Source organism: Lissotriton vulgaris, chromosome 7 (genome assembly GCF_964263255.1).
Source record: "Lissotriton vulgaris chromosome 7, aLisVul1.2, whole genome shotgun sequence".
NCBI lineage: Eukaryota > Metazoa > Chordata > Amphibia > Caudata > Salamandridae > Lissotriton > Lissotriton vulgaris.
The window spans coordinates 87,308,096-87,320,592 of record NC_141695.1 but is presented as its reverse complement, the minus strand read 5'-3'; the positions used below and the strand labels follow the sequence as shown (position 1 = coordinate 87,320,592).

The 12,497-nt window shown below is 43.2% G+C and overlaps 1 protein-coding gene across 1 annotated transcript in view; it reads left to right on the top strand.

Moving 5' to 3' along the window:
* LOC147700856 (uncharacterized) overlaps positions 1-12,497 on the top strand; it is a 102,917-nt gene that overhangs the window by 30,810 nt on the left and 59,610 nt on the right. Inside the window, exons 3-4 of the mRNA XM_086929757.1 lie at positions 8,419-8,532; positions 8,637-8,738. Coding sequence (XP_086785883.1) covers positions 8,419-8,532; positions 8,637-8,738 — 216 coding nt within the window. The remainder of the gene's footprint in view (positions 1-8,418; positions 8,533-8,636; positions 8,739-12,497) is intronic.

Genomic DNA, 12,497 nt, shown 5'->3' with positions numbered 1-12,497 from the left:
ATGCAGGCAAACTTACCTAGAACACCAGCAGTTTGTACATTTCCATTTATTTGAAGAAAGCGCTTAGTATTAAAAAAAATGTGCCAATTACCCGCAATCCAACTAATAAATATAAAACAGAATGGATGGATGAAATGGGCAAACACTTTGGCAACAGAAGCTGGAATATGTTGTGTGGACAGGAATACAGTATAAAGTTGACTTTATTCTAAGATATACACGGCAAAATACTAGAGACTATATTTGACTCTTTTGTGGATGTCTGGATTTTCTTGTCTGATAATCAGTGACGTTGGACTCCTTGAAAGAAGAGCTTTCCTTTTAGCTGTTTTTTGTGGTTTGGTGATAGATTCCTCTTTTTGGAGAGATGTTTTTGAAATAATTGAAATGATCCTTTTACGCAATATTCCCAGATTATAGGGAACTGTTTCTTTTAATGATATGTGGTCTCATGGCCAATTGTCAACAGTCCAGTGTGCATGGGTTTATTGAAGCATGATCATGGTAAAAAGAGATGCAAAAAATAAAAGCTTATGATAAAACCAAAAATAGAGGACTGTGGGCCATATGTAGAAACCAATCTGCGATCGCAAACGCTGAAATTCGCAGAATTTCAGCATTTGTGATCCCATATTAGCAGTGTGCAACGTAGCACACAAAACCCCCTCGCAAAATAAGGAATCGTAAATTATTTTGCGATTGCATTTAAGGAATCGCAAATTGCGATTTCCTTAATTGCAATGAAAGAAGCACAACAGAAAGTGCGATTTGGCCTTAAGGAACGCAAATTACCACCAACTTCAAGTTGGTGGTAAATTGCGATTTCACTTAAACATGCACTATTTCGCATTTTTTAAAGTGCCATGAGGCGCATATACATGCAAGGGCGTGTATGTGTGCCACATGTGCACACATGCACATTTCAGGGGTGTAACAGGCTGTCCTTTTGAAACCCTGCCACCCTTGAAATTGCATTCTGAATTTGCGATTCCCTAATTGCTAATCGCAAATTGAGAATGTCTTCCCATTCATTCCTATGGACCTCCTAGCCCATAGGAATGAATGGGAAGGTATTCCTTATTTGCGAATATCAATTTGCGATTCGCAAATAAGGAATATATGGGATTAACAAAATTATTAGCAAATCCCACATACATTGCATTTTTTGATTCTCAAATTGCGATACGCTGAAAATCGCAATTTTAAAATCGCAAAACAACATTTTGATGCATATCCCTAGGTTGGGAGTTTGGTGTCTCTCTGTTTTTTAACAAGAACAATATCTATTTCCAAAAGGGGAAGTCAGAAGTATATAATAACTTAAATCTTTTAACTAATGATATGGAGCCAGATGTAGGTAATCTCAATTTTCCTATTCTTAAATACAGAATTTCACTGATTCGGTATTTAAGACTAGGTAAATGGGGTGTAGATAATTTTTCTGTAAAAATTACTGAATCGGTAAGATTTGTAATTAAGAATCAGTATTTACCGATTCGGTATTTACCGAATCGGTAAATACCGAATCGGTAATAGGGGGGAACCCTTTCGAAGGTGGCAGGGTGTCACATTGACACCCTGTTGCACCCCTGAACAGTACATGGGTACACATGTGGCACACATACATGCCCTAAGGGCATGTATGTCTGCTACATGGCACTGAATAAAAAGCAAAAAATTGCTTTTTAAAAGGAATTCGTTATTTACCACAAACTAATAGTTGGTGGTAAATAACGAATCCTTAAATGTAAGAAGCACTCACTTGAGTGCTCCCTACATTATGGATTCCGGAATTTACCAAATCGGTATTTTAAGAATTCGGTAATTTACCCATTTCTTAAATTATCGATTCGGTAAATTACCGAATCCTGAAATGTGGCCTCCTACTTCTGAAAAGCCTAATACCGGTCGGTAACGGCCGAAATTCTGTCATTTCGGCCGTTACCGACCGGTATTAGGCTTCCTAAATCTGGCCCATGGTTCCTAAAAAGTAGATCTCTACATGTAGTGGCTTCAAATCTCCTTTTTGCCCTCTTTTTCTGCATCCTTTAGTTTGTCATTTACGTTCCTAAAACTACTAAAAAAGATACCTTATAATGAAGATTTTATTATTGTGTACTAGGTATCTTTTTATCTTTTGCATACTGGTAATCCTTACAAAAGTATAACTTTATGTGTACTTAATTATTTTGTTCTAATTTGTAATTTGTAATCTTACAACCTGCATATATCTTTTTAATACAAATTGTTTTAAAAATCAATTGCATAATAAAAAATACAGCCATACCAAATGTAATAGATAAGTGCAAGTCTGAAAGTAAACCACGCACTTGGCTGTTCCAAATAATCCTCTTCTAGTTGAATGTCCACTGATCAGCTATTCATAGCTGGACTTTGGGATTTGTGATGTTCTTCTTCCGTAGCGTTAATATTAAATGCTGGGACATTGATCTTATCAGGCTGATGGTGGTTAATTTGATCTGACCGGAACCCAGGACTGTCCTTGTGTGCAGAGATATGAACTCTCATTCGTGGCTTATCGGCAACCAGTGTCCAATCCCAGGAATGATGCGATGTGAGAATTGTGTACGGCCAAACACCATTCAGCAGATCTTGTGCTGGAAGCCCTTGATAAATTGCATCTCAGTAATGTGCTTTCTCATCCAAACATGCATACCCATACAAGGATTAATAAAGATATTTTTCAAGAATCCCAACTGTTACTGTTTGTGAAGGAGCATATATGGGGGATGCTACGAGTTGGTGAGAAGTTTGCTGCGAGTTGTAGTTACTGGATTTGCCGTGGTTGACTTTTCGAGCTGGGGACTAATGATGATTGATTTCAAGGGGGGATTAAGCATATAGGTACAAAGTTAGCAGGGTGGTACAGGTCATTTCTAACTGGCAATATGTTGACATTCTTTTATTAGTTTGTTGAGTTTTCATGGTCTCACGAATTTGTCAGTAAAGGTGACGGTCATTTGAGGGAGGTTGTGTGAAGGAGAACTTGATGTTTGGGGTGTTCTGTTCTTGGAGATTGCACTATTTATGATACAGTTCTCCTGCACTGCGCAAGGTCCTTCCTCTCCTCCCTGTGCAAGCCAGACCAGAAGTAGTGCGTTGTACCATCCTAAGTCGACTTGACTATTGTAACGCACTACTTCTGGAGGCCCCGGTAACACTCTTGGGCAAGTTGCAAAGGGTGCAAAACATCGCTGCTAAACTCGCCCTTTCTCGCCCTTACCATAGTTCTTCTACGGCAGCACTGCGAGAACTTCATTGGCTGCCAGTTCATCTTCGGGTGCGCTACAAAGCAGCATGTATTGTGTTCAGGGCTATTCACGATCTGGGCCCCATTCCTTTACGGCGAATGTTTGCCTGGTACTGTCCATCGAGAGCCTTACGCTCTTCGTCATCCAGGCTATTGGTAGTCCCACGATTCCAGAGAGTGAGGATGGGGGGCCGCTCTTTCAGAGTAGCGGCAGCCAAACTCTGGAACTCTCTGCCTATATCCTTGAGAAGCCTTGGAGATCTCCTATCCTTTAGAAAGGCTTTAAAGACTCATCTTTTTCCTAGGATAGGCTGAGCTACTGTTTTCATTGAGTACGGGTCAAAGCGCCAGGATGCCCTTGGTGGTGACAGGTTGCGCTATATAAGTATGCCACAATACAATACAATACACTATATGATTTGGTTGGATGTCCTTGTTAATTTTCATTTTTTTCACAGAATAATTTGATTTGTGAGTGGTGGTTGCATGCTTGTGATAGGCATGACATAAATGTAATCGAGGTATTTGTTTGGGACACTAATCTGATTTATTTTTAGGACATGGCTGTGGTCAATTTGGGGATTTTTTTGTAGTCCATTAACCTTGTTTTTAAGTAAGATTCCTTCTAGTTTGATACTGCTTAGTAACTTTATGTTTGCTATTGAGCCGCTAAACCAGCTGTAGTTCCTCTCACTCAGAAGATTTGTGTTGGGGATTGGATGAGAGGGAAACATGATTGGAAAGTCAAAAGGATTGATACCTAGGGCTTTTCTTCTGTAGCTTATAATCTCTTAAAACTTGTTCCTTCTCACTGTATCGGTTTCTGGTAGATTAGTGTCACATGAATCGTAGGGAGTACAGGATCTGCGGCGGCATTTTAAGTCCACACAACACGAAAAATATCTTGCACTGGTAAACAATGAGAGTGTTATGGCAGAAAAAAAGTACTGGGGTCTACGTGGATGTACAAGCAAGGACAAAACAAGTCTCTGTTACCTCGGTACACATCGCTAATAATTATTGTGACCAGATCTTAAGATCACATCTCTCAAAAGATAAATATAGAATTGAGGATGTTCAAAAAAGAGTAATCCCACTAATGCACGTCACATTTTAAACCACGAGGAGATGCTGAAGAATTAAAATTCTCTAGAACAAAGGAAGGGTAGTAATGAAGAGACACGCATTCATAATCCCAATCAAAGCTGTACCAGAGGCTGTGTTTGTTCGTGAATGGCTCCTGAAGGCAGATGTTGCAATGGGGAGTTGGCGGGTGAAGAAGGGAGGAGACTCCGGTTTAACATCATAACATGTTTTCACTGTAAGGTTGGTGAATTTTTCATAAATTTCTAGCAGATGTGGTGGAAACAAAAAGTATAAACACATTTACGAAGGTCTTTAGGCACAAAGGAAGAATACTTATGTGTAAGCAAGGAAAACATTGGAGATACCATAGCTAGCTGTCAAGGGGAGGCATGGAATGGGCAGGCTGGGATTAAAACCTGTTGAAACCATTAAAACAGACTACAAAGCTAAAACAGTCCCTGCTGTTTCCAATGGAGCTGGTGTCTGGGACCATCTATAAAATCTGGAAGATATTTTCTTCAAGGGTATAGCCTCTCTCCCCAAATCTTCTCCAAACTATAATTGCCATCTAGAGTTTGGCGTAGGGTACCTGGCCGTCAGTATTAAGCTAGCACCAATCATGTTATGGCACTCAGTTTGGCATAGGAACACCGTGAGCCTAACGCAACTAATTATAAAAAAACTGCCTAAAACTAGACAATTACTACAAAATAGCCTGGCTAAAGTATGTGGAAAAGACTTTGATTGACATTGGGCATAAGTGTAGGAGAGTAGGATCTGCTTCTTATAGTTACCCCCACTTCTTGCTGCTGTATCACTGTTTTCGACCTAGACTGGCTGGGATCCTGCTATCCAGGACCCCAGTCAAGCTGCTTTCTCCTCTAAATTGATTGCATGTACTTTAGGTACACTCCAGATTGGATACTGAGGTACCCTTATCAGTACCTAGTAAATGGTACACCATGTACCCAGGGCGTATGTACCCCAGAGGCCTCCCAGGGGCTGCAGCATGTATTATGCCACCCCTGAGAGACCATTCTGACTGACACCACAGGTCTGCTACTGCAACCTGTGTAAGGTGGTGCCTGCACCCCTTACTTAGATATAGCTTCACTATATCTATTCCAAATAACTGCATGTATAAACCTATCAGTCACCCCTATGGCAGGCTTATCAATCCTGAAGGCAGGGTGCTGGGTTGTATGTGAGAGCGTGCACCTGCATGAGCAGAGCCCCTCTGCAGCCTTCGGAACCTATTTCCCGGGGTTGTTTGTGATGCAGCCAACCATACACATTCAGGTGCATTATAACCTCGCGGTAAATGCTAACTTTTAAACGGCTGCTTAGAAACACGTTGTGTTAGGTGTCAAACACCTTGGAATCATACCTCCACACCCGTAACTGGTGTGGGAGGTATGATTCCTCCCTTGTAGATCCACTACTGTGGGTCACCGGGCTACCCGGTACCAACTTTCTCGATTTGGGCATCACAAAACGGATTCTGCCAGCCACAGACATGCCTCTGCCCTCCTACTGCTGAGCTGAGCTCGAGCAGGTGAAGGCTTGACAATAGGTTTCCTGTCACAGGGAGGTGTGACCACCTCCCAGACAGGATTTAGAGTATTGGGGCTGGGTGGGTGCACTCTGAGAGTACCTGACAGTCTGCACTGGGGGCACATTTGGTGTCCCTGTGCATAGTCCAGTTCAAACCAGTTGCAGGAGCCATTTGCTCCTGCTCTGGTGTGAAACTGGACAAAGGACACCCCTCTGTCCTGACCCTCCCATAGGTGGGTCCCCAGAGTTTGTCCAACACCTTCCTTGGGTATAAAGTAGGAACCCTGACTACAGGACTTTAGATTTTACCTGGACTAAACTCTGCAAGCAGAAACCAAGTACTTTGACGATCTACACTATGGTGGATGACTGAAGAATCTCCCTTGGAGACCTGTTTGCATCTCCCGAGCTCCTGAGGACTCCGAAGATCTCTGCAACACAGGAGGTGGGTTCCTGAGCATCCCTGAGGTCGATCTGCCTTCTCAGGTATTCTGGCACCAGTATCCCTCGTGGCGACCGTGCAACCCGAACCCCTGTGCACCGCATACTTTTGCAGCAGCATATGCTTTTTGGCGATCCCCAAGGCTGTGCTTTGGGCTACGTGTAGTCCTGACCCTGAGCAGTAATTGCACCGAAGATTTCCGGTCTACACTCCACAAGTGTTCCGTGGGCTGGTATTTTGTGATTCAGCTTGAGGTCCCTTCGCTATCCCTGGTACGTTGGCCTATGGGTCCCTGTGAAGGTAACTTTGATTTCTATTGGGCTTTCCTGGTTGCTTCAGACTTGTCCTGACTCCCCATAGCTTGGAGAGTCTCCTGGACCTAGCTGGTCCACACTATGACTGGTTTCCTCTACCCACGTGGGTTGCATTTGCAAAGGCTTGTTAGTGTTCAATCTGGACACTGACCCCTCAGCATTCGACATCCTTCGTTGGACAGCTCACCTCCAGACTTTGGTTGTCGTCAATGTCTCCTGGTCCCTGTGGCTGCAGAGTCAAGCATCCCCTCATCTCACCTGAAGCACCCGACATCATTGAACATTCGTCTACCGAGCCCATGGTCACCCTAGAGTGACCCAGACTCTGTCCAGTCTGCTTTCAGGGACTTCTCACCTCGGATCCAGGCTTGGATTCCATCGGCCACTTTTCATCTTCCTGGCAGCAGCACTTCTTTGTGTCACGCCATTGAAAACGACGAAGGTTTCCGACATCACTTGACACCTATGCACCTTGGATAGGTAACACGGGTACTTCTTTACTCACAAGGGTGCTGGCCTTAGGACCTATGTTCCAAAGGGTTTGTTTGAAGTCCTCTCCAAAGTTTCCTTAAACTATAATTTTCCAACCGCGACTTTCCCATAGAGTTGTACGGAGCTCGCGTCTGTGTTCTCACACTGCACCCATCCTCCGTGGGTCCCCGGTGTCACTAATTTAGGTCGTTCCCTGGGGTCCCAGCGATTCGACGTGCGCTAGGCACTGTTTCTAGTCAAGTCGTGGTTGTTATACCACTTTCTTTGTATATGGTTCGGTCTCCCCCTGGAGCCCGCTGTGTATTGTGCTATTTACTGTCGTTCTTTTGATTATTAATTGTGTGCCTTTTGCTCTAATCTCGTATATAGGTTAGCAGTGAGTGTTTAGTAATAAATACATATATTTTATATATCTCTTGTGTGGTTCTCCTTTTATTTGGTTATTCAGGAGGTTCTAATCTGATAAAACAGGCTGCTTTACTTTACTTTGCGACTTAGCCTGAAGGCTGCTCTCCTCAGCTACCACTAGGAAAGCTTTCTTTAAAGGTTGTTTTTGACCTAATCATCAATCAGGGTCGTTTGAACTAGTGCAAGGTGCCCACTTTAATTAGTGAACAGCATATACCAGGCCAACTACTCACAATAAATTGTTCGAAGATCCTAGCGCTTGGTAGAACATCTCAAAGCTCGTACTCAAGACCTCCTATTTAAAAAAAGGCCTTTTATGACCACTATGAATCCAATCCCCTTAAGAAACTGGTCATCTTGTATCAACAAATACCTCCAATCTTATCGGGAGGGTATTCTTATCTAGCCAAATCAACTACGTTAGTAGCGGAGTAGTGGTGTAACTGGTACAAGAGGACTTTCGGTCTCGATTGAAACATCTATTTTGTTTGTTTACACCTTGCACATTTGCACAAAAATGGTTTTGACTTTTACTCATCTAAATGCTTTTATCAGAATCTGTATTTTTATAACTTTTATTACCTTATGTGCTGTCAAATGGTTTTATTTGAACGTACGCATGTGGCTTTGTAAAGTTATCAGTAATAGTTTTTCTTTTGATCTGCTTTCATGGATTCATCTATAAATCCAAATAAAGGTTTTTGATTGATTGATTGAATGGGTAGGCTGAAGGGGCATACATCTTTGCAGCTTATAAATTCTCTGTTTATATGCCTGATTGCTTTAAACTGAAGCTCTGCCAGATTGAGAGCTACACAGCTCTGATTGTAATACCACCTTTTCCTCTTAAGGCTACAACATTGCCAACCCCGAGACTTTGCTGCGAATTGATAAACGGGACCGGGCGCAGGTACGGGACCCCCATGATCCAAAAAGAAGAGTTGACATTAATGATCCCACTTCATGTAAGTAGGAGTTTGAAAAAATCTCTGCGACTAGGAGGGCACCCTGCCTCTTGCCACTGTGACTCCCCTGAGACACTTCTCTAAAACTCTCTTCATTTTTGTAGCTTTTTATCCAGCTGGCAGCCCTGACATCCTGATGAGGATTGTGCACAAGGAGAATCGCCACAGGACAGAGGAAACAGGAATCCTGCACAGCCCAAACACTGGTAACTTGAAGGCTTTTTTGAGATTTAATGTGGACACCTCTACTCACACTGCTATGCATGCTGGACTGCTAGATCTACTATTGTCTCTGTGTAAAATGTGCCATAAAATCTTTCTCTCTCTGTCGCCTTCGCTCTGGCAATCTCTCCTTCACCCCGCCATTCCCTCTCTCTCGCTTGCCGTCTGTCATGGTCTGATCTCTGCGGATATCTGATATGTTGCCTGGTGTTTTTGTGCTTCCTCCTGAGTTCCAGGCCCTACTACATGGTTGGGCATGAAAGTGTCCCAAGGCAAGTTGGCAGCTGTTAAAGAAATTGAGTAGTTTACAGCTGACACACATACTGGTATTCGAATTAATATGACATTGTCCTGTCCTGTTTTTCAACTTTTCAGTATAAATTGATGTTATGGAACTACACGGCTCTCTCAAATATCACTGTCTGCTTACGCGAGACTTGAGTCATAAATACAATGAAATGCTGGGACCTCTGACAACTAGGATGCCCTCAGGAGTTGTTTCCTCTTGCATTTCAAACTGTGTTGCTAGTATCCTGTTGCACTAGAGGAGCAGCAAACTCCTTTCCGAGAAGGCTGTTGCCTGGGGTCTGGGACATACAGTTAGAACATAGCTAAGTTTTGGTGGGTATTGTAAAATGCTTCTCTTGAAACGAGTATTTATTAACCTTATATACTCTTGAAGAGAGTGGGTATGGGGCAGATCAGACACTTGGCCTGTGTCCAGTTCAGTTCAACCTATTCATGTCCTCTATCTGCTCCCAAGTTCTGCAATAGAGTTGCTTATATAGTGCTTCTTGTGCTCAGGTACAAGAGAGACTCCTAGAGAGAAGGACATGCATTCAATGTGGTTTCCTACCCTTTAATGAGCGTTTCGGTTGGTCAAGTAAGAACTATTCCATTTGTTGTGTTTGTTCAGAAGCAGATGGTAGTTCAGGTATTTTGATGCTCTGCATGAAGCCCTGATATGTGTATTAGCTATGAGCATTTGTGGCGGCTAAGCATGGGCAAATTTTGCGGATCCGCGGATTTGCGAATTCGCAATCCGCAAAATTCGCGGATTTTTTATTTTTGCGTGTTTGCGGGTGTTCGCGGGGAACTTTTGCGTATTTGCGGGGCGCTTTGTGTGTTCGCAGTTTTTTTTTTGCCTGGTTCATCACATGCCCTTCTGCCCTCTGTACCACTTGTTTTTGTGCCTTTCTGCCCTCTGCCCCACTCTTGTTTGTGCCCTTTTGCCCTCTGCCCCACTGGTTTCTGTGGCCTTCTGCCCTCTGCCTAACTCATGCCCTCTGTCCCACTTTGTGCCCTTCTGCCCTCAGCCATAAGTCAGCTTCAACAGGAAGCACTAATAGATAAAGTATAGCAGGTGCTTGAGTCAAAGGTCAAATTAAGTTACACAGTCATTAATCACCCCAAGTTTGGGGTGATTAATGATTGTGTAACTGAATTTGAGATTTAACTCTAGCACCTGCTTTACTTTATTTATTAGTGCTTCCTGTTGAAGCTGACTTTTTGTAACTATTTTAGAGGCTCTGGCAGCTTGCCGGTGCCATTCTAAAATAGTTACAAAAAGTCAGCTTGAACTTTTAACCCAATCCGTTCCGCTCGCGGATTTTGCGGGAAATTCGCGAATCTCGCGGATTGCGAATTTACCAAAAATCCGCAAAACCCGCGAGCGGAACGGATTTTCCGCCCATGCTTAGTGTCGGCCATCTGTGCTCTTTTGTTGGAAGGCACACTATCACCTATTGCAACACACAAAGAGATGTGTAATGATAACATAAAATGGGTAACACTTATAAGGAGTTAGAATACAAATTGTTCTGAAGAGTAGTCCTTGACAGTTGGCAAGGCACCCATATATTTTATCAACCTGCATTTTTTTGAGGTCTCCCTTATAGACCCTTTATCTGTTGTGGAAGACTGATGGTCACTTATACAAAAAAAATATACACATATACCGTGCTTGGAGTCAGTTCCTTGGTCTTGCTTGAATGGCTTTGTAAAAATTATATTTTTATTAGGTTGTCTGTTTGATTGGTTGGCTTTCTTGTCCGTATCATTCCTCTGCTTTTTAGTTGATGGCTAGGGAGATCTTCAGCATTTTTTATATGTCCCGACTCCAGAGCATTTCCTCTTCACTGTATTCTGATTGGCCGACATGTATCTTTCCACTGCTTACTTCTTTATTAGCACTCAACAGGGGACACATGGGTTTTCTTGCTCTCTTCCTTGCATTCTGTTTCCTACCTCAAATCCCCCTTTGCTCTTTGTGTTGCTTACTCTCTCCACCAATAGCCATTCCAGTGCCTTTCTCACGTTAAGAAAAAACAAATTAAACCCCACCCATGCTTCTCCACTGCCCATACCCAATTCTTTCGCTACTTGACAACATTGACTTTCTTTCCCCACCAACTCCTTTGCTGCTCCCCACCTCTTGCTGTTGTGCTTTTTTGAACCTGTTTTATTTCTTTTTATTTATGGATTTGTTGGAGCGCCGGTAGACGCTCTTTTATGCACACTTTATTCATTTTTTTAATTTACTTCTCCAAGATATGTGACCACCTTCTTTGAAAAGTACACAAAAAATCGCGGTTGACACATATACGTGCATACAACAATCAATCAATCAACTCAGATTTGTAAAACGCAGCTAATCACCCTAGAGGTATCCAGACGCTAGGTTCTTGCTGGGAACAGTCAAAACGGCAGGTATTGAATCCCTTGCTGAACTCCGGGAGGGAGGGTGATGTTTAGAGGTAAAGGGAAAGGTCATTGGCTTGATGGCGAGGATGTATGATGTTACAACGCATGCTTTTACCACGCATGCCTTTACAACGCGGTTTCTACAAAGTATGCCTTTACAACACATAGTGCTTTGGGGCACTGGATAGTGAATAGTTTAATTTACTATTCCAACTCCAGTCCCCGTGGATAGTAGGGAAGGTGTTGAATAGTACATTAAACCTATTCCCTGTTCTAGAGCGCCCCCCAGCGCAATGCGTTGTAATGGTTTGCGTTGTAAAAGTTGCGTCGTAAAGGCACTGCGTGGTAAAAGTTGCGTTGTAAAGGATGTTCCCCTGGTGGCGAGGTAGGAGAAGCAGTGTCCTCTATTGTAGCTTCGGCAGATGCAGGGAATGTGTGCAAAGGCGAGGGAAGCTGGGTGCATGTGTCTGGCTGTTGATGTAAGTTCAGGCGAAGTCTAATGTATGCTTGGCCTTGGTCGTGGAGGGCCTTGTAGGCATGTGTCAGCATCTTGATTTGGCATTGATTCTGGATGGCAAGCCAGTGAAGGTTCCTGAGGTGGGTGGTGATGTGGGTCTGTTTGGGGAGGTAGAAGATGAGTCTTCCGGCGGAGTTCTGAATCTTCTGGAGTCTTTTCAGGAGTTGGGTGGTGATTTCAGCAAAGTGCGCATTGCCTTCGTCTAGCCGGCTGGTGACTAGTGCTTAAGCCATCTGAAGATTTTTCAGAGGGTGTAGGAGGAGGCAGAAGAGACTGCAATTTTCTGCCATTTCATGGTGAGTTTGCTATGCAGAATGATACAAAGGTTGTGGACATGGTCTGTGGGTGTAGGTCGAAGTTCGTAGGGTCACCAGGTGTCATTCCGCGGGGATGTGTTGTTCCCAAAAATCAGCTCTTCTGACTTGTCCGTGTTGAGCTTTTGGGAGTTGGTCATTATCCAATCGGCGACTCTCGTCATGCAGTTGTAGAAGTTGGTCCTAGTAGTGAAGGGATCTTCAGAGAG